The sequence below is a fragment of the Anolis sagrei genome, chromosome Y (assembly GCF_037176765.1).
Source record: "Anolis sagrei isolate rAnoSag1 chromosome Y, rAnoSag1.mat, whole genome shotgun sequence".
Classification (NCBI taxonomy): Eukaryota; Metazoa; Chordata; class Lepidosauria; order Squamata; family Dactyloidae; genus Anolis; species Anolis sagrei.
Window position 1 is genome coordinate 84387988 of NC_090035.1, and position 17924 is coordinate 84405911.

Sequence of the window (17924 nt, forward strand, 5' to 3'; positions counted from 1 at the left end):
GCGGTCCGGTTACTCCCTGGAGCCAACTCCAAAGAGCATGCTTGCTTACTCCTCTGTTGAGACAGCTCCACTGGCTGTCCATTTGTTTCCGGGCCCAATTCAAGGTGCTGGTGGTAGCCTATAAACCTCCAGACAGCCTCAGTCCAGGCTACCTGGGACACCGTGTCTGGTGCTACAGATCAGGCAGACTCCAGTAACGAGGCTCTCATTTCCAATCAGCCCAGGGATAACTTATGCTTAAAACTCTCTAGAGACGGCACTTTTTCTGGAGCAGCTCCGAAATAATGGAAGGGAGCTGCCAGAAGAGGTCAGAGCAGCCCCTCCCCGATCCCTTTCAGAAAAGGAGCGAAGACTTTCCGGTTCAACTAAGCCTTTGATGGGTTTTATGGAGTCCTTGCCTCAGTGGTTCTTTGGGAATTTCAGGTGTATCTTATTGAATCCAATTTCACCACCTTTTATGGCTTTTATTACTTGTAATGGCTGTAACTACTTTTATGCCTTGTTAGGATGATGTTTTAACGATGTGGAAGCCGCCTTGGGTCCAGCTAGAGGAAGGCGGGGTCAAAACGCCCGAAATAAATAAATACACCGTAATAACGAGTTTTTGAAGTGTATTAATTGGGTCAACAAGTCAAGTCAACAGAGATACAATCCTTATATATAATAACATAAAGTAATGACAGATGTAATAATAAAGAAGCACTCTAGAGTATACTGCGCTTACGGTTCCAATACTGTTCTTCTAATTACTTGATATGTTTAGATTCCCCCCCCCCCCCCGGTCTCTTTCAGGGTTGGCCGAAGAGAGGCAGGATGCGGGGGAGCAGCTCGGAGTCTCATTGACTCCCCATTTCCCAGCCGTGAGTGTTATAACACTGAGTGCGGTGAGCGTTTCTTGGACATGTTGGAAGGCATGCGGATAGGTGGCAGGGACCCTTGCCAGTGGCACAAAACTGGGCAGAGTGAAGACCAGGAGGAAATGGAACAATGGCTTCAAACTACAGGAAAGGGTGGACATACCACCTGAAAATCAGGAATCATAGAATCAAAGAGTTGGAAGAGACCTCCTGGGCCATCATCCAGTCCAACCCCATTCTGCCAAGAAGCAGGAATATTGCATTCAAATCACCCCTGACAGATGGCCATCCAGCCTCTGTTAAAAAGCTTCCAAAGAAGGAGCCTCCACCACACTCCCTCCGGGGCAGAGAGTTCCACTGCTGAACGGCTCTCACAGTCAGGAAGTTCTTCCTCATGTTCAGATGGAATCTCCTCTCTTGTAGTTTGAAGCTGTTGTTCCATTGCGTCCTCGTCTCCAAGGAAGCAGAAAGGAAGCTTGCTCCCTCCTCCTCCTCCCTGTGGCTTCCTCTCACATATTTATACATGGCTATCATATCTCCTCTCAGCCTTCTCTTCTTCAGGCTAAACATGCCCAGCTCTTTAAGCCGGTCCTCATGGGGCGTGTTCTCCAGACCCTTGATCATTTTAGTCGCCCTCCTCTGGACACATTCCAGCTTAGAGTCAACACTGAATTGTGGTGCCCAGAATTGGATACAATATTCCAGGTGTGGTCTAACCAAAGCGGAATAGAGCATGGGGAGCATGACTTCCCTGGATGTAGACACTAGGCTCCCATTGATGCAGGCCAAAATCCCACTGGCTTTTTCACCAGATGGCATTCCTGGATCATGTTCCCCTTCCTCCCCACAAGAACTCCAAGATCTTTTCCACAAGTCCTGCTCTCGAGCCAGGCCTCATCGTCCCCCATTCTGTATCTTTGCATTTCGTTTTTCCTGCCAAAGTGGAGTATCTTGCATTTGTCACTGTTGAACTTCATTTTGTTAGTTTTGGCCCATCATCTCTCTAATCTGTCAAGATCGTTTTGAATCCTGCTCCTGTCCTCTGGAGTCTTGGCTATCCCTCCCAATTTGGTCCCGTCTGCAAACTTGATGATCCTGCCTTCTAGCCCTTCATCTCAGTCATGAATGAAGATCCTGAGCAGGACCGGGCCCGGACGGAACCCTCCTTCTGGCCCTCCGCTCGTCACTTCTTTCCAAGATGAAGAGGAGGAAGCCTTGGGGAGAATCAGCCTCTGGGTTCGTCCATTTAACCAATTACAGATCTACCTAGCCATAGTTTTGCCTAGCCTACACTGGAACAATGGCTTCAAACTACAGGAAAGGGTGGAGATATTCCACCTGAACATCAGGAAGATATGGAGCGTGAGAGAGAGCTGTTCAGCAGTGGAACACACACACACACACACACACACACACTCCCTCCCCCCCCCCCTCTGCCTTCCCCGGAGGGAGTGTGGTGGAGAGGGGCTCCTTCTTTAGAGGCTTTGAAGCAAGGGCTGGGTGGCCACCTGTCAGGAAGGCTTTGAAGGCGATTTTCCTGCTTCTTTGCAGAATGGGGTTGGGCTGGATGATGTCCCACCAGGCCTCTTCCAACTCTAGGATTCTAGGATTCTATTTGTGTGCAGGCAGCTGGGAAAGCAAAGCAGTGCGGGAGAGCAGGGCCCCAATCCCTCCCGGCTGGCGCTACTTCTTTGTTGGCCCGGCCCCTTTGGGAAGCTTTGGTGCGCTCGCTGCAGCCGAAGCGTTTGCCATTTTCGCCATATTTTCAACCATGTAGGACTGCTTCTCCTGTTCTGCCAGTATCTTCAGGTACGAGAGCGCTTTCTCAAGGGTTGACATAAAAATAGCAAAGACGGAGTTGTCATTTTCCTTCAGTTTCTGGATTTCATCTTCCATAGCTTTGGCCTTCTGACAAAATCCTTCCTCCAGAAGTTTCTTTTGTTCCTGGAAAAGGTAAGGAGCCCACAAGGCAGGTCAGGAGGAAGGACAGCGAGCGGACCAGAAGGGGGATGACGGTCCTCAAGCGAAGGGAGACCTCCCACCTGCAGACCCTCAATAGTTTGTGCACAAACCACGCCAGAAATACCGAGACAGCCAGAAGCTGAACTGCCCTTGAAACCAAGTGCCCTTCTAGGCCTTACAGCTGTGGCGTCAGGCTGAGAAGACAAGGGCACTCTGGGAAGCGGGCAACCAGCGCGTTCCGGCTCAGGCCGAAGGGAGGGGACCACCACAACCCAACTGGAGTTTGTCCTTACCTGGAGCTTAAGCTGCACAATGCGTTCGGTCTCCTCCTTCATCCGCTCCGTTTCTTCCTCCACCTTCTCCCTCAGCAGCCGGATCTGCTCCTCATAACTGCGCTCCTGATCCTCCGCCAGCTGCTTCTTCCGGGCCAACTCCTGCTCCAGAAGCTCCTGCTGCCGTTGCGCAGCTTCGGTCTGCACTCGCTGGGCTGCCGTCAGGAGAGAAAGAGCCTTAGACCCCAGAAATGCAATGCAAGGTAAGGCAGGGGTGGCCTGGAGGGGGGGGGGGGGCTCCTCAGCCCTGGAACCCAGAACGTGGACCCCCTGGACATACTCCTTGGGTTGGCTGATCTGATCCCGTTTAGGTACGTGTCAAGCCACCCTTTTAGCTTGTGCACATTTTTGCCCGCATTTTGGGGGAGCATTTTTCGTGTGGCTTGCAGCCTTGGCAAAGCCGCACCTTCCACCTCCTTCTCCTTCTCGCTCAGGGCCATGTCCGCCAGCAAGATAGAATTGGCCTCCGTCTCCTTGGACTTCAGGAACCCCTCAAGCGCCTTGTCTGCCTGGGAAGGGAACAACCGAGGCCAGTGCTCAAAGCAAGCGGGATTCTCTCCTGAGAGATCACCAGGATCCCACTCCCTTGTGAGTCTCCAAAGGACCTGAGGGCGCTTCCTACCTGGACCCCTTTGTCAGGCAGCAAGCGGTACTTCTCCACCATTTGGCGCTGCTCCTCCAGGAACTGCTGGTAGCCTCCGGGGACCGAGAAGCGTCCCGCGCGGACCCCGCTCTCCAGGTCCTGCGAGAGGTTCTCCAGGGCAGCCATGCAGCGGTCGAAGGACACGGCCTCGTTCCTCTGGAGGAATTCCTCCTTCTTCCGGTTCAGCTCATGCTGCCCAAACAACACAAAGGGCTCACGGCTATGGAAACTCCACACAGTGGACGGCTCCCCCCCCCCCAATATACACAGCAAATAATAGATCAAGAAAGCATACTTCAGCAAAGGCCCTGTGGCCATGCACAGTATCCTATGCGCCTGATAGACCGCGAGGGAGAGTGCGTACCGTGAGTTCAACCTGGAACTTCTTAATGTTGCCCCCAAAGGCACGTGCCATGAACGCCCTGGCAGCCTCTCTCTCGCACTCGGCGTGCGTCCACAGCAGCTCCTCCACGGTTCCTGTGGGCAGCTCCACTCGCCTCTGCATCTCCTCCTCGTAACGGGAGAGGGCTTCGCGCACGGCGGCCGCGTTCTCGATCTCAGCCAGCGCCAGGAACGCGTTCTCCAGGCAGGGCACCTCCCCGCTGTTGATGGCGCCCACGTAGGCCTTTGCCAGGTTTGCCAGCACTGGAAGGGGAAGAGGAGGAGGAGGAAGGAAAGGTCTGGTGAGGCATCGATGGCATAGTGGGAAGGCGTGCTTCAGCGGAGGCACCTGCGGTGCAAAGGAGCACACTTTCCTCCAAACACAAGTGGTCTGTACGCAAAGGGATTTAACATGAAAGGTGCCACCAGGTCCCTTTGCTTATTGATACTCCAGACCAACACACCATCCATCTCTAAATTCTACCCATTAGCCTCTTCCAGTCTCCTTGTGGTATAAACATAAACATTAGCATCTTCACGAAGGCATTCACTTTAAGTACTGGGACCTGGTCTTCCTTTCCCAGGCACAGCGCAGCATGGAGGCGGCCTCTTCCAATGGCAACAGGCAACTGGCCAGCATGGTGGCAGCTTGAAAGGCATCAGGATGAGTCCTGACCTCCCCCCCGGGCACCCCTTAAGAGCGGTCAGCAGGGCGGACCTATTTGCTGCAGCCAGAAAGGCTTCTTCCTGACCCAATGCAGACACAGCCTGGCTTACTGGCTCCTGTCACGGCCTGGCCCCCGGGGACCGTCTTGCGCTTGGACGTCTCCCAGACGTGGTCGCAGAAACGGGCCACAGATTCCAGGAACTCCTCCTCCAGGTCTTCCTCCTCCAGCTCCTCCAGACGCCGCAACTTCTTCCTGCCTGCTGGGCGGTCGAAAGTGAAGCACTTCCGGGAAGGAAAGAACTTGCGGATGCACAGCCGGGGCAGGTTGCACCTTCTGATCTGCTCTGTGTCACCTGCGGAGGAAGGAACGGCATTTGAGTGGTTTCCCCTTATTGATAAACTCCAGAAACTTTTCCTGGGATCCAACCCGACCCCCAGATGCCTTTTGCCTGGAAGACCATTCAGGTCTCCATTCTGACTCCCCTTTGAATGTGACACCACAAGAATGTTTCTGAGCATGCACAGAGCACCCTGCTCCCTTGAGGGTGTGGTCCCTCACTTGACCCTTTCACCTCTACATCCAGTGACACTCCCCCCCCCCCACAATTCCAAGGCCCCATCAGACCCCACTGCTATCACTTTCTGCCCAGACGTCACCTTTCCGCAGCTTCAGGGCGTGCTCCAGGTAGCCGTCCTCGCTGACCAGGCGCCCATTGATCTCCAGGTCGAGCATGAAGTCCCTCACGGCCCAAATGAAGTCCGGGAAGAAGCAGACAAACTCTGAGGCATCCTCGTCCTCTTGGCTTGGATCCCTGGAAGAGGTTACTCTGATCTTTTGGGTCAGCTCAGAAACGTAGCTAGGCACAGCTAAGGAAAAGGGCTCCCAGGCTACGTTGGCGTTGTGTGTTGATTAATGGCTAGTTGGCAGCAAAAAGATGGCTCTGGAGTTTGGGTTGAGAGCCATTTCCTGCCAGAAGAAGACAACCCGCACACTCACCTCAAGCAAGAGTTCACAGTCGAAGGAACGCTCACTGCTCATTTCCTGTCTTGAATGTTTTTGCACCCTCGTCCCTTTCTTCTTCTGAGTCACAGACACAACAACTCTGAGGCATTTGGGGACTCACTTTAAGGTACGCAAGGGGCCTGAAGTCCGGAAGGACAGCTTTTAGGAACCTTCAATCTCAAGATTTTATATTTTTATGCTAATATATAGGTTTTTAAGGTCTTCAGCACTGTTGAATATCTGGTTTTTATGTATTGCTTTTAAAGTTTGTGTTGCTTGCATTTTATAAATACTGTTAGTCACCTTGGACCCTTGAGTGGGGAGAGCCGGGATAAAAATTGCCAAAATAATAAATAAATAAATAAATAAATAAATAAATAAATAAAAAAAAATGGAGGTATCTGGCCTTTGAATCTTCCCTTTTTCCTCCAAAGACTTCCATTCCAGGGTTTATGAACTGCCCCAAGACCTCAGGAGGAGGAGGAGGAGGAAGGAGGGAGGAGAGAAGAGTGGAGCTCGAGAACTCCCTTTTGCAGTTTTTAAACTGGTTGATTGAGGCGGACTTTCCCTTCTCCCATTTGGGAAGTAAGATGTATGGATAGGTAGGTCAGTAGATAGGTAGATAGAATATTTTTTTTCCATGATCTAATAATTGTACCCTTTGTTTGATGAAAAGGGGCGGGGGAGAGTGTGACTATTATGCAGTGAAACACAGTACCTCGCATTTCCTGGCTGCACCTCAGTCATGTGTGGGAAGGGGCTGTCTTGCCCAGGTAGCCTTAACCCTCGCTGACATCTATTTCCCCACTCCTTGCATGTGAAAGAGTCCCCAGTGCCCCCCGATCCTCCCCCCAGGGCATCCCTCCTGACCAATGTCCAGTGGGCGCCCCTCCCAGCCAGGATCCCAAAGGGAACCTGGTTGCCACTCTCTCCATCCCACACCCCCCCCCCCCCCCACACACACACTCATTTGCCCCCCAGGGAAGGATACTGGAGCTTCTCCAGGGCATCCTGGTCAATGGTGCCCATGCTGTTGTAGACCAAGGTGCTGCTCAGCAGGATGGCCAGCGCAAAGATCCAGGCGTCGTTCTGCGTGTTGCCCTGGGAGAGAAGAAGCAAGTCTCTCTGAGCCCCCTCCTTCCCCTCCTTCCCTCCTTACACTGTTGGGGTCCCTCCCTCTGCCTCATTCATTGCCATTGAAGGGGGGCACGTGTCGCAGCCCGCTGGACAAGTGCCTGGCCGCTGTGTCTATCTGGATGAGGAGGAGCAAGCTGAAGATCAATCCCGACAAGACAGAGGTCCTCCTGGTCGATCGTAAACCGGACCGGGGTATAGGGTGGCAACCTGTGTTGGATGGGGTGACACTCCCCCTGAAACCACAGGTCCGCAGTCTGGGAGTCCTCCTGGATTCATCGCTCACGCTTGAGGCTCAGGCATCGGCGGTGTCCGGGAAGGCTTTTGCACAATTGAGACTCGTGCGCCAGCTGCGCCCGTACCTCGTGAAGGCTGATCTGGCCGGGGTGGTCCATGCCTTGGTCACCTCTAGATTGGATTACTGCAATGCGCTCTACGTGGGGCTGCCCTTGAAAACGGCTCGGAAATTCCAACTGGTCCAACGGGCAGCAGCCAGGATGTTAACTGGTGCCCCTTACAGAGAGAGGTCAACCCTCCTGTTCAAGGAGCTCCACTGGCTGCCATTCATCTTCCGAGCCCAATTCAAGGTGCAGGTGCTTACCTACAAAGCCCTGAACGGTTTGGGACCAGCCTACCTGCGTGACCGCATCTCCATCTATGAACCCTGCTCATGATCCCACCTGCGTCGAAAGCGCGTTTGGTGGGGACGCCAGACAGGGTCTTTTCTGTGGTGGCCCCCGACTCTGGAACACCCTCCCCAAAGATCTTAGACAGGCCCCTACATTGGCAGTCTTTAGGAAGAACTTGAAGACCTGGCTGTGTATTGTTTTATTGCTTGTTGTTTATAATATTGCTTAACTGTTTTGATTTGCTTTAAGTTGTTTTGTTGTATTGTGTGTTGAGGCCTTGGCCTTTGTAAGCCGCCTTGAGTCCTTCGGGAGATGCTAGCGGGGTACAAATAAAGTTAATAATAATAATAATATGGGCCCCTCCCTCACCCCATTCAATGCAATGGAGAGAAGTGGGGGTGGATGCACACCATGGCCTGCCTTTGGAAGGTTTGGCTCAGCAAGCGCCTTCTGCTGCCATTCTGTGCCTTGGCCCCACAAACACACAGAGTGGGCTCAGGTCTCACCATGAAGCAGACCCATCAGACAGACCCCAGGCCACAAGCAGAGAAACCCCCTCCTCAACACCCCCCCCCCCCCACAGCCTCACCTTCTCCACGTCCCCCAGGCCCTCCGTGTCCAGCAGCACCAGGGTGTGGTCACTCCGGTGGGGATGGGGGCGGCACCACATCCAGATGCCCTTGGTGATGTCCTGCACCGTGGACCCCAGGGAGAAGCCTGGAATGGAGAGGAGGGGGCACCACGGCCAGTGAGGAGGGGGCCAGGCTGGGCCCTGCCCCCTAGGACATCAATGAAGGCTGCTCCAGAGTTGAGCTGGGGTTCACCCCAAGGCCCGGCTCCACAGACCCACCAGTGGATTGGAGGCCACGGCCCCTGGATCGTGCCCTTGCCCCCCACCCCCCCTGCATTCGCTCACCCTTCCGCTGGCCCGCCAGGCGGTTCATGAGGTAGGACTTCCCGGTCCGGTAGGGCCCCACGATGGCCACCATCACCACCGGCTGCCGGATGCGCTGCAGGACCGCCAGAGCCTCCTCCCCCAGCACCAGCCTCCCGTCCAGGTGGTTCTCAATGAGGCAGAGTGGACGGTCCATGTGGGCCTCCCCAGGAGTAGCCATTCTGGAAGGGAACCTGGAAAGGGGGAGGAGGGCAGCCCCTTGGGGCCCCAGCAAGGTCTGTTCAGGCTGCTTGGGGACCCCTTGGATCCCTCTCAGGGACCCCCAAGTGCCTTCAGGAGGAGGGTCACAGAAAGGCAGACCCGGGGGAGAAGGAGGAGGGGGGGGGCAAACAAGGGCCTCAGGAACAGGTGCCTTCCCTGCAAAGTGGGGGGGGGGGGCTAGGACAGCAGTTCTCTGTGGAGACCCAGCCTGGGGTCTGTGAAGCACCCTGGGGGGGGGGGCTCTTCGCTTCCTTCCTCCTCCCCCCCCCCACCCTGCCGCCTCCCTTGCTCCCAAAGCCCCCTTTCCACTGCTCAGGTTGCGCTTTTCATAGAATCATAGAATCAAAGAGTTGGAAGAGACCTTATGGGCCATCCAGTCCAACCCCATTCTGCCAAGAAGCAGGAATATTGCATTCAAATCACCCCTGACAGATGGCCATCCAGCCTCTGCTTAAAAGCTTCCAAAGAAGGAGCCTCCACCACACTCCCTCTGGGGCAGAGAGTTCCACTGCTGAACGGCTCTCACAGTCAGGAAGTTCTTCCTCATGTTCAGATGGAATCTCCTCTCTTGTAGTTTGAAGCCATTGTTCCCTTGCGTCCTAATCTCCATGGAAGCAGAACACAAGCTTGCTCCCTCCTCCTCCTCCCTGTGGCTTCCTCTCACATATTTATACATGGCTATCATATCTCCTCTCAGCCTTCTCTTCTTCAGGCTAAACATGCTCAGCTCTTTCAGCCGCTCCTCATAGGGCTTGTTCTCCAGACCCTTGATCATTTTAGTCACCCTCCTCTGGACACATTCCAGCTTGTCTAATTTTCCTGGACAACAGAATCAAGGGAGCTGAATGGGGCGACCCGGGGGTCTCAGCTATTATTTTTTTATTAATTTTTATTGAGTTTTACATGTATGTGCATCAAACAAGTGGGGAACGGGGGGGGGGGGAGGTAAGGGGGAAGTTAGGGAGGGAAAAAGGGGTGAGCTGGGTTTAGGGTAGGGGTGGAAAAAGGGTAAACGAAACAGCATTAAAAAAAAAGACTTTTGTACTGCTTCCCAAAAGTCTTCCGAGAGTCTTCATCTCTTGGTTTCTTGTTGTTTCTGCCGACAACGCTTCCTTTGGTATCCTGATTCAGATGCTAGACAGATCTATCCGTAGCGGAACCTCCCTGGTTCTGATATAGTCTTTACACCCTGACCAATTTGTCCTTTTAAGTGTTCCCTTTAGTCTTTGCGAAAGGCAGTTCAGAGGAGATTCCATCTGAACATGAGGAAGAACTTCCTGACTGTGAGAGCCGTTCAGCAGTGGAACTCTCTGCCCCAGAGGGAGTGTGGTGGAGGCTCCTTCTTTGGAAGCTTTTAAGCAGAGGCTGGATGGCCGTCTGTCAGGGGTGCTTTGAATGCAATATTCCTGCTTCTTGGCAGGATGGGGTTGGGCTGGATGATGGCCCAGGAGGTCTCTTCCAACTCTTTGATTCTATGATTCTATGATTTGAATTCTATGAAAGACTTGTAGGATCCATTCACCCAGACTTGGAATGTCTTTTTGTTTCCAAATTCTGGTGAGAAGTATTCTTGCTGCTGTACTGAGCGGGAAGAGCACTTTTCCTTGACTCTTATTCAGCTTTGAGTTTGAAATTCCCAATAAATATGTTTCCGGCATTTGTGTGAAACTGGTCTTTAGGATTTTTTGAGTTGCCTGATGTATCTCCTTCCAGTACTTTCTGATTTGCCTACAGGACCACCACGGATGAAAGAAGGTTCCCGTCTCCTTCCTGCATTTCCAACAGCTGCTTGAAACATTTTTGTTAACTTTGGCCAATCTTTCAGGAGTGTGATGCCAACGAAAGAACATCTTAGACCAATTTTCCTGCATATCACTGGCTTCTGTGTATTTCATCTTGACATTCCAGATTTCTTCCCGTTGCTTTATTAAGATTTAAATTTAAATCTTTAAATTCTTGATATATTTGGTAATAATTCAGCCTTCGAGATTTTATTGTTTAATTGTTTTATGTGATGTGGTGGCAAAAAAAGCCAATGGGATTCTGGCCTGCATCAAGAGGAGCCTAGTGTCTAGATCTAAGGAAGTCATGCTCCCCATGCTCTATTCCGCCTTGGTCGGACCACTTTACCTGGGATATTGTGTCCAATTCTGGGCACCACCATTCAAGGGAGATGTTGACTCTAAGCTGGAATATGGTGTCCAGAGGAGGGCGACTCAAAGGATCAAGGGTCTGGAGAACAAGCCCTATGAGGAGCGGCTTAAGGAGCTGGGCATGTTTAGCCTGAAGAAGAGAAGGCTGAGAGGAGATATGATGAGGGCCATGTATAAATATGTGAGAGGAAGCCACAGGGAGGAGGGAGCAGATCAAGGGTCTGGAGAACAAGCCCTATGAGGAGCGGCTTAAGGAGCTGGGCATGTTTAGCCTGAAGAAGAGAAGGATGAGAGGGGATATGATGAGGGCCAGGTATAAATAGGTGAGAGGAAGCCACAGGGAGGAGGGAGCAGATCAAGGGTCTGGAGAACAAGCCCTATGAGGAGCGGCTTAAGGAGCTGGGCATGTTTAGCCTGAAGAAGAGAAGGATGAGAGGGGATATGATGAGGGCCATGTATACATATGTGAGAGGAAGCCACAGGGAGGAGGGAGCAGATCAAGGGTCTGGAGAACAAGCCCTATGAGGAGCGGCTTAAGGAGCTGGGCATGTTTAGCCTGAAGAAGAGAAGGCTGAGAGGGGATATGATGAGGGCCAGGTATAAATATGTGAGAGGAAGCCACAGGGAGGAGGGAGCAGATCAAGGGTCTGGAGAACAAGCCCTATGAGGAGCGGCTTAAGGAGCTGGGCATGTTTAGCCTGAAGAAGAGAAGGATGAGAGGGGATATGATGAGGGCCAGGTATAAATAGGTGAGAGGAAGCCACAGGGAGGAGGAGAGAGCAAGCTTGTTTTCCAACTCTTTGATTCTATGATCTCCTCTAGCGATTTTAGTATTAGATTGCCCTCCTCAATTTTTTTAAATAGTTGTTGGTATGGAATGTTGTAGGTTTTTCCGGGCTATATGGCCATGTTCTGGAGGCAATTTTTCTCCTGACATTTCGCCTGCATCTATGGCAAGCATCCTCAGAGGTAGTGAGATCTGTTGGAAGTAGGAAAATGGGTTTATATATCTGTGGAATGACCAGGGTGGGACAAAGGACTCTTGTCTGCTGGAGCTAGGTGTGAATGTTTCAGCTGACCACCTTGATTAGCATTCAATGGCTTGGAAGTGCCTGGGGGAATGTTTTGTTGAGAGTGATTTGATGTGCCTGGTTGTTTCCTCTCTGCTGTTTTGCTGTTGTCATTTTAGAGTTTTTAAAATACTGGTAGCCAGATTGTGTTCATTTTCATGGTCTCTTCCTTTCTGTTGAAATTGTCCACATGCGTCTTGTGGATTGCAATGGCGTCTCTGTGTAGTCTGACGTGGTGGTTGTTGGTGTGGTCCAGCATTTCTGTGTTCTCCAATAATCTGCTGTGTCCAGGCTGGTTCCTCAGGTGCTCTGCTATGGCTGACTTCTCTGGTTGAAGGAGTCTGCAGCGCCTTTCATGTTCCTTGATGCGTGTTTGGGCAATGCTGCTGCTGCGTTTGGTGGTCCCTCTGGAGACTTCTTGTCCCCAGCTGCATGGGATACAATGGTAGACTCCTGCAGAGGTGAGAGGATCCCTCTTGTCCTTGGCTGAACGTAGTAGCATTGGTTGGATTTTCTTGGTGGGTCTGGAGATAGTTTGTATGTTGTGTTTCCTCCTCAGCTTCCCTCTGCGGTCAGTGGTTCCCTTGATGTCTGGCAAGAACTCTTCCTCTTGGTCTTGACTCTCGTGGCTTCTTCTCGGTGGTCTTGCCGCTCTTCTGATGTCTGAAGTGGAGTCTCCCTTGGCCTGGAGAGCCCAGTTGAGGGGGTTCAGTTCCTCTTGGAGGAGCATGTGGGCTTCGCAGTTGTTGGTATGTTAGCCAATTTCCTTTGTCTAATTCCCTTTTATGTTTAGCTTCTACTGGAGAAATCAGCTATTATCATTCTTCTTCTTCTTCTTATTATTATTAATATCATCCACAACATCATATATAAACATTTATGGGGCTCCGCGAGAAACTTTTGCTTCCAAAAGGGCTCCAGGGCTGGAAAAGTTTGAGAAGCAGCCCTGGAATAGAGCAAGGGGGGGGGAGTTGCCCCCCCCCCCAGCACTTCCCCCTTCAAGGGGAAATTCTCCAGGCAGTCACAGATCCCCCGCCGACCCTTTGTTATTGCAGTAATTATCATTTGCATCTTTTCAGGTGGAACTCCGGGTCCCATCTTCCCCAGCACCGCCCCCCATTCGCCCCTCGGAGGGCGCCCCCGGCCCCTCCCTGCCCCTCACCTGCCTGTGTTTGCTTCTCCCTTCGCCTCCCTCTTCCTTTCCTAGGAACCGGGTCCTTCTTCTGGGGCGCCCAGAGGCAGAGTGAGGGAGCGGGGAGGGAGGGGGCCGCCAAGAAGGAGCCCGGGAGGGGCGGGGCGGGGGGAGGGGGCAGCGACCCCTCCGGCAGAGAAGGAGGAAACGCCCCGCCAGCCCCCTTTCCCGGAAAGCAGCGCCTTGGAGAGAAAACACCTGCGAAAGCGAAAGGAGACAGCGGGGGGGGGGGGGGCTGGCCTGTGTACTTCTCCCCCCCCCCCCCCGCACGGAGGAGCAGGCATCTTCCCCGCCGAATGGGCGTGGCTAAGCACCCGAGCCCCCCCCCCTCCCCCACCGGCCCTCTCCCACTCTGGGGTCTCGCTGCCCACCCAAACAGGGGCCGGGGGCCAAAGCTAGGATGCATTCTAGAGCATTCTTACCTACAAGAAGCACTGCCTGAACATCAAGCAAAAAGTGGGCGCTAGAAACAATATCATACGAAAGCTGACTGGCACAACCTGGGGATCACAACCAGACACAGTGAAGACATCTGCTCTTGCGCTATGCCACTCTGCTGCTGAGTACGCATGCCCGGTGTGGAACACATCTCACCACGCTAAAACAGTGTACATAGCTCTTAATGTGACATGTGGCATTGTCACGGGGTGTCTGCGCCCTACACCACGGGAGAAATGACACTGCTTGCACCACCTGACATCCGCCGGGAAGTGGCAGCCAAGAGTGAAAGGACCAAGGCAGAGACATCCCCAGCCCATCCCCTGTTTGGGTATCAGCCAGCACATCAACGACTTAAATCAAGAAATAGTTTTCTAAGATCTACAGAGACACTCGCTGGAACACCTCAGCAAGCGAGAGTCCAAAAGTGGCAGGCTCAAACCCAGCACCTCAATCCGTGGGTGATACCAGATGAGAGACTCCCCCCTGGGCACACAGAAGACTGGACAACTTGGAAGGCGCTGAACAGACTGCGCTCGGGCACCACGAGATGCAGAGCCAACCTCAAGAAATGGGGCCACAAAGTGGAATCCTCGACATGCGAGTGTGGAGAAGAGCCAACCACTGACCACCTGCTGCAATGCACCCTGAGCCCTTCTTCCACGTGATGCACCAGGGAGGACCTCCTTGCGGCAACACCAGAGGCATTCCAAGTGGCCAGAGACTGGTCAAAGGACATTTAATCAACTACCAAACTCGCAAATTTTGTATTTTATCTGTTTGTTTGCTTTGTTCTGTTAGAAATGTAATATAATGGACTGGTTAATCTGACACAACAAATAAATAAATATTCTATAGCAATACCTTTTAATACTAGCCGTCCCCTACCACACATTGCTGTGGCCCAGTCTGTGTACACAACTACTTAATCAACTACCAGTCTGTGTTTTGTGTATATACAGTGATCCCTCACTTTTCACGTGGGGGGGGGGGGTGTTACGTGTTTTGTGTGTGTCAGGCCCGTAGCCAGGATTTTGATTCGGGAGGGGGGGGGCTGAGTCTGAGTGAAAGAGGGTCTACTCTAGCAAACCTTTTGTATCGTTACCGTTTTGTATCGTGCATATTGTATTTTGTGAACTGTTGGGCATCGAATTGTGCCTTTTGTAAGCCGCCCTGAGTCCCCCCTAGCTAGGGGTTGAGAAGGGCGGGGTAGAAGCACCCCAAATAAATAAATAAAATACCCCAATAACCCCTCCATGCATATGGGATATATTGAGCATGATGATCAGATCATAGAATCATAGAATCCTAGAGTTGGAAGACACCTCCTGGGCCCTTATCCAGCTCAACCCCATTCTGCCAAGAAGCAGGAATAATGCACTCAAAGCTCCCCCGACAGATGGCCATCCGGCCTCTGCTTAAAAGCTTCCAAAGAAGGAGCCTCCACCACACTCCCTCCGGGGAAGGCAGAGAGTTCCACTGCTGAACGGCTCTCACAGTCAGGAAGTTCTTCCTCATGTTCAGATGGAATCTCCTCTCTTGTAGTTTGAAGCCATTGTTCCCTTGCGTCCTAGTCTCCAAGGAAGCAGAAAACAAGCTTGCTCCCTCCTCCTCCCTGTGGCTTCCTCTCACATATTGATCCATGGCCCTCATCATGTCTCCTCTCAGCCTTCTCTTCTTCAGGCTAAACATGCCCAGCTCCTTAAGCCGCTCCTCATAGGGCTTGTCCTCCAGACCCTTGATCATTTTAGTCGCTCTCCTCTGGACACATTCCAGCTTGTCAATATCTCTCTTGAATTGTGGTGCCCAGAATTGGACACAATATTCCAGGTAAAGTGGTCTAACCAAAGCAGAATAGAGCATGGGGAGCATGACTTCCCTAGATGTAGACACTAGGCTCCTCTTGACGCAGGCCAAAATCCCATTGGCTTTTTTTGCCGCCACATCACATTCCTGGCTCATGTTTAACTTCCTGTTTACGAGGACTCCAAGATCTTTTTCACACGTACTGCTCTCGAGCCAGGCATTGTCCCCCATTCTGTCTCTTTGCATTTCGTTTTTCCTGCCCAAGTGGAGTCTCTTGCATTTGTCCCTGTTGAACTTCATTTTGTTAGTTTTGGCCCATCATCTCTCTAATCTGTCAAGATCGTTTTGAATCCTGCTCCTGTCTCTGGAGTCTTGGCTCTCCCTCCCAATTTGGTGTCGTCTGCAAACTTGATGATCATGCACGGAACAATGGCTTCAAACTACAAGAGAGGAGATTCCATCTGAACATGAGGAAGAACTTCCTGACTGTGAGAGCCGTTCAGCAGTGGAACTCTCTGCCCCAGAGTGTGGTGGAGGCTCCTTCTTTGGAAGCTTTTAAGCAGAGGCTGGATGGCCATCTGTCAGGGGTGCTTTGAATGCAATATTCCTGCTTCTTGGCAGAATGGGGTTGGACTGGAGGATGGCCCAGGAGGTCTCTTCCAACTCTTTGATTCTATGATTCTATGATTCTATGCCTTCTAGCCCTTCATCTAAGTCATTAATAAAGATGTTGAACAGGACCAGGCCCAGGACGGAACCCTGCTGATGGCCCTCTACTCGTCCCTTCTTTCCAGGATGAAGAGGAGGAAGCCTTGGGGAGAATCACCCTCTGGGTTCGTCCATTTAACCAATTCCAGATCCACCTCACCGTAGTTTTGCCTCGCCCACCTTGGACTAGTTTCCTTGCCAGAAGGTCATGGGGGACCTTCTCATGATATGAATAAACATCACAGTTTAAATAATGTACCAGTAAGACCTTCTCGCGGACCACCATGAGAATTTCGGGGGAGGGGGGAAGGGTGAAGCCCCTCAAGCCCCCCCCCCGCCCTACATGCCTGGTGTGTGTGTGTGTGCGTGTGTGTGTATACAGGGATCGATCCCTCACTTATTGTTCCAGGACCATCTGTGAAAAGTGAAAAACCGTGAAGTAGGGGCACCCGTCCCATCCTCACCCTCTTGACCTTCCTCTTCCTCCTTCTCGTCTCCGAATGGGCCTCTTGCTGCCACTTGGGCTCAATGGCGAAAGGCTCTGGCGGGGAAGAGGACCCGGAAGACGAAGGTCAAGGGGTCGAGGAGGGAAGGAGAGCCGTCCCCTCACCAACTGGGCATCTTGCCGCTGCTTCATCCCCGTGATGGAGGAGGTGGTGGAGGCAACACAGGGCTCAAGAGGCAGCAGGAGGCCCAGGCAGCAACGAGGAGGAGGAGGAGGAGGGGGAAGGTAAAGAGAGAACCCTCTTCTTCTTTCCTTGCTACAGTTTTCCCTCGCTACTTAATTATATATTTTGTTGTTCATTCGTTCAGTCGTCTCCGACTCTTCGTGACCTCCTGGACCAGCACACGCCAGAGCTCCCTGTTGGCCGTCACCACCCCCAGCTCCTTCAAGGTCAGTCCAGTCACTTCAAGGAAGCTATCCATCCATCTTGCCCTTTGGTCAGCCCCTCTTCCTTTTGCCTTCCCCTTTCCCCAGCATCATTCCCTTCTCTAGGCTTTCTCATGACCTCATGGACCAGCCCACGCCAGAGCTCCCTGTCGGCCGTCACCACCCCCAGGGTCTCCTTCAAGGTCAGTCCAGTCACTTCAAGGAAGCTATCCATCCATCTTGCCCTTTGGTCGGCCCCTCTTCCTTTTGCCTTCCCCTTTCCCCAGCATCATTCCCTTCTCTAGGCTTTCTCATGACCTCATGGACCAGCCCACGCCAGAGCTCCCTGTCGGCCGTCACCACCCCCAGCTCCTTCAAGGTCAGTCCAGTCACTTCAAGGAAGCTATCCATCCATCTTGCCCTTTGGTCGGCCCCTCTTCCTTTTGCCTTCCCCTTTCCCCAGCATCATTCCCTTCTCTAGGCTTTCTCATGACCTCATGGACCAGCCCACGCCAGAGCTCCCTGTCGGCCGTCACCACCCCCAGCTCCTTCAAGGTCAGTCCAGTCACTTCAAGGAAGCTATCCATCCATCTTGCCCTTTGGTCGGCCCCTCTTCCTTTTGCCTTCCCCTTTCCCCAGCATCATTCCCTTCTCTAGGCTTTCTCGTGACCTCATGGACCAGCCCACGCCAGAGCTCCCTGTCGGCCGTCACCACCCCCAGGGTCTCCTTCAAGGTCAGTCCAGTCACTTCAAGGAAGCTATCCATCCATCTTGCCCTTTGGTCGGCCCCTCTTCCTTTTGCCTTCCCCTTTCCCCAGCATCATTCCCTTCTCTAGGCTTTCTCGTGACCTCATGGACCAGCCCACACCAGAGCTCCCTGTCGGCCGTCACCACCCCCAGGGTCTCCTTCAAGGTCAGTCCA

The 17924-nt window shown here is 52.6% G+C and overlaps 2 protein-coding genes across 3 annotated transcripts in view; both read right to left on the minus strand.

Annotated features, from left to right (window-relative positions):
* The window catches only part of LOC132775339 (guanylate-binding protein 1-like), a 28169-nt gene extending 14941 nt beyond the window's left edge, over nucleotides 1-13228 (minus strand). Inside the window, exon 1 of the mRNA XM_067462069.1 lies at nucleotides 13150-13228. The gene's annotated coding sequence lies outside the window, so the exon portion shown is untranslated. The remainder of the gene's footprint in view (nucleotides 1-13149) is intronic.
* On the minus strand, nucleotides 2282-13235 carry LOC132766372 (guanylate-binding protein 1-like). 2 transcript variants are annotated; one of them, XM_067462066.1, is made up of 11 exons: nucleotides 13150-13235; nucleotides 8525-8736; nucleotides 8198-8325; nucleotides 6837-6946; nucleotides 5500-5699; nucleotides 4953-5195; nucleotides 4159-4439; nucleotides 3774-3986; nucleotides 3558-3660; nucleotides 3113-3306; nucleotides 2282-2801 (listed from the first exon to the last, which is right to left on the minus strand). In XM_067462066.1, exons 2-11 carry the CDS (start codon nucleotides 8721-8723, stop codon nucleotides 2541-2543), a joined length of 1932 nt encoding a protein of 643 aa, XP_067318167.1. In that variant the 5' UTR covers nucleotides 8724-8736; nucleotides 13150-13235; the 3' UTR covers nucleotides 2282-2540. The 2 variants fall into 2 exon arrangements, with proteins under 2 accessions (XP_067318167.1, XP_067318168.1); XM_067462067.1 differs by having other exon boundaries at nucleotides 13154-13230.
* Between the last annotated feature and the right edge of the window lie 4689 nt (nucleotides 13236-17924).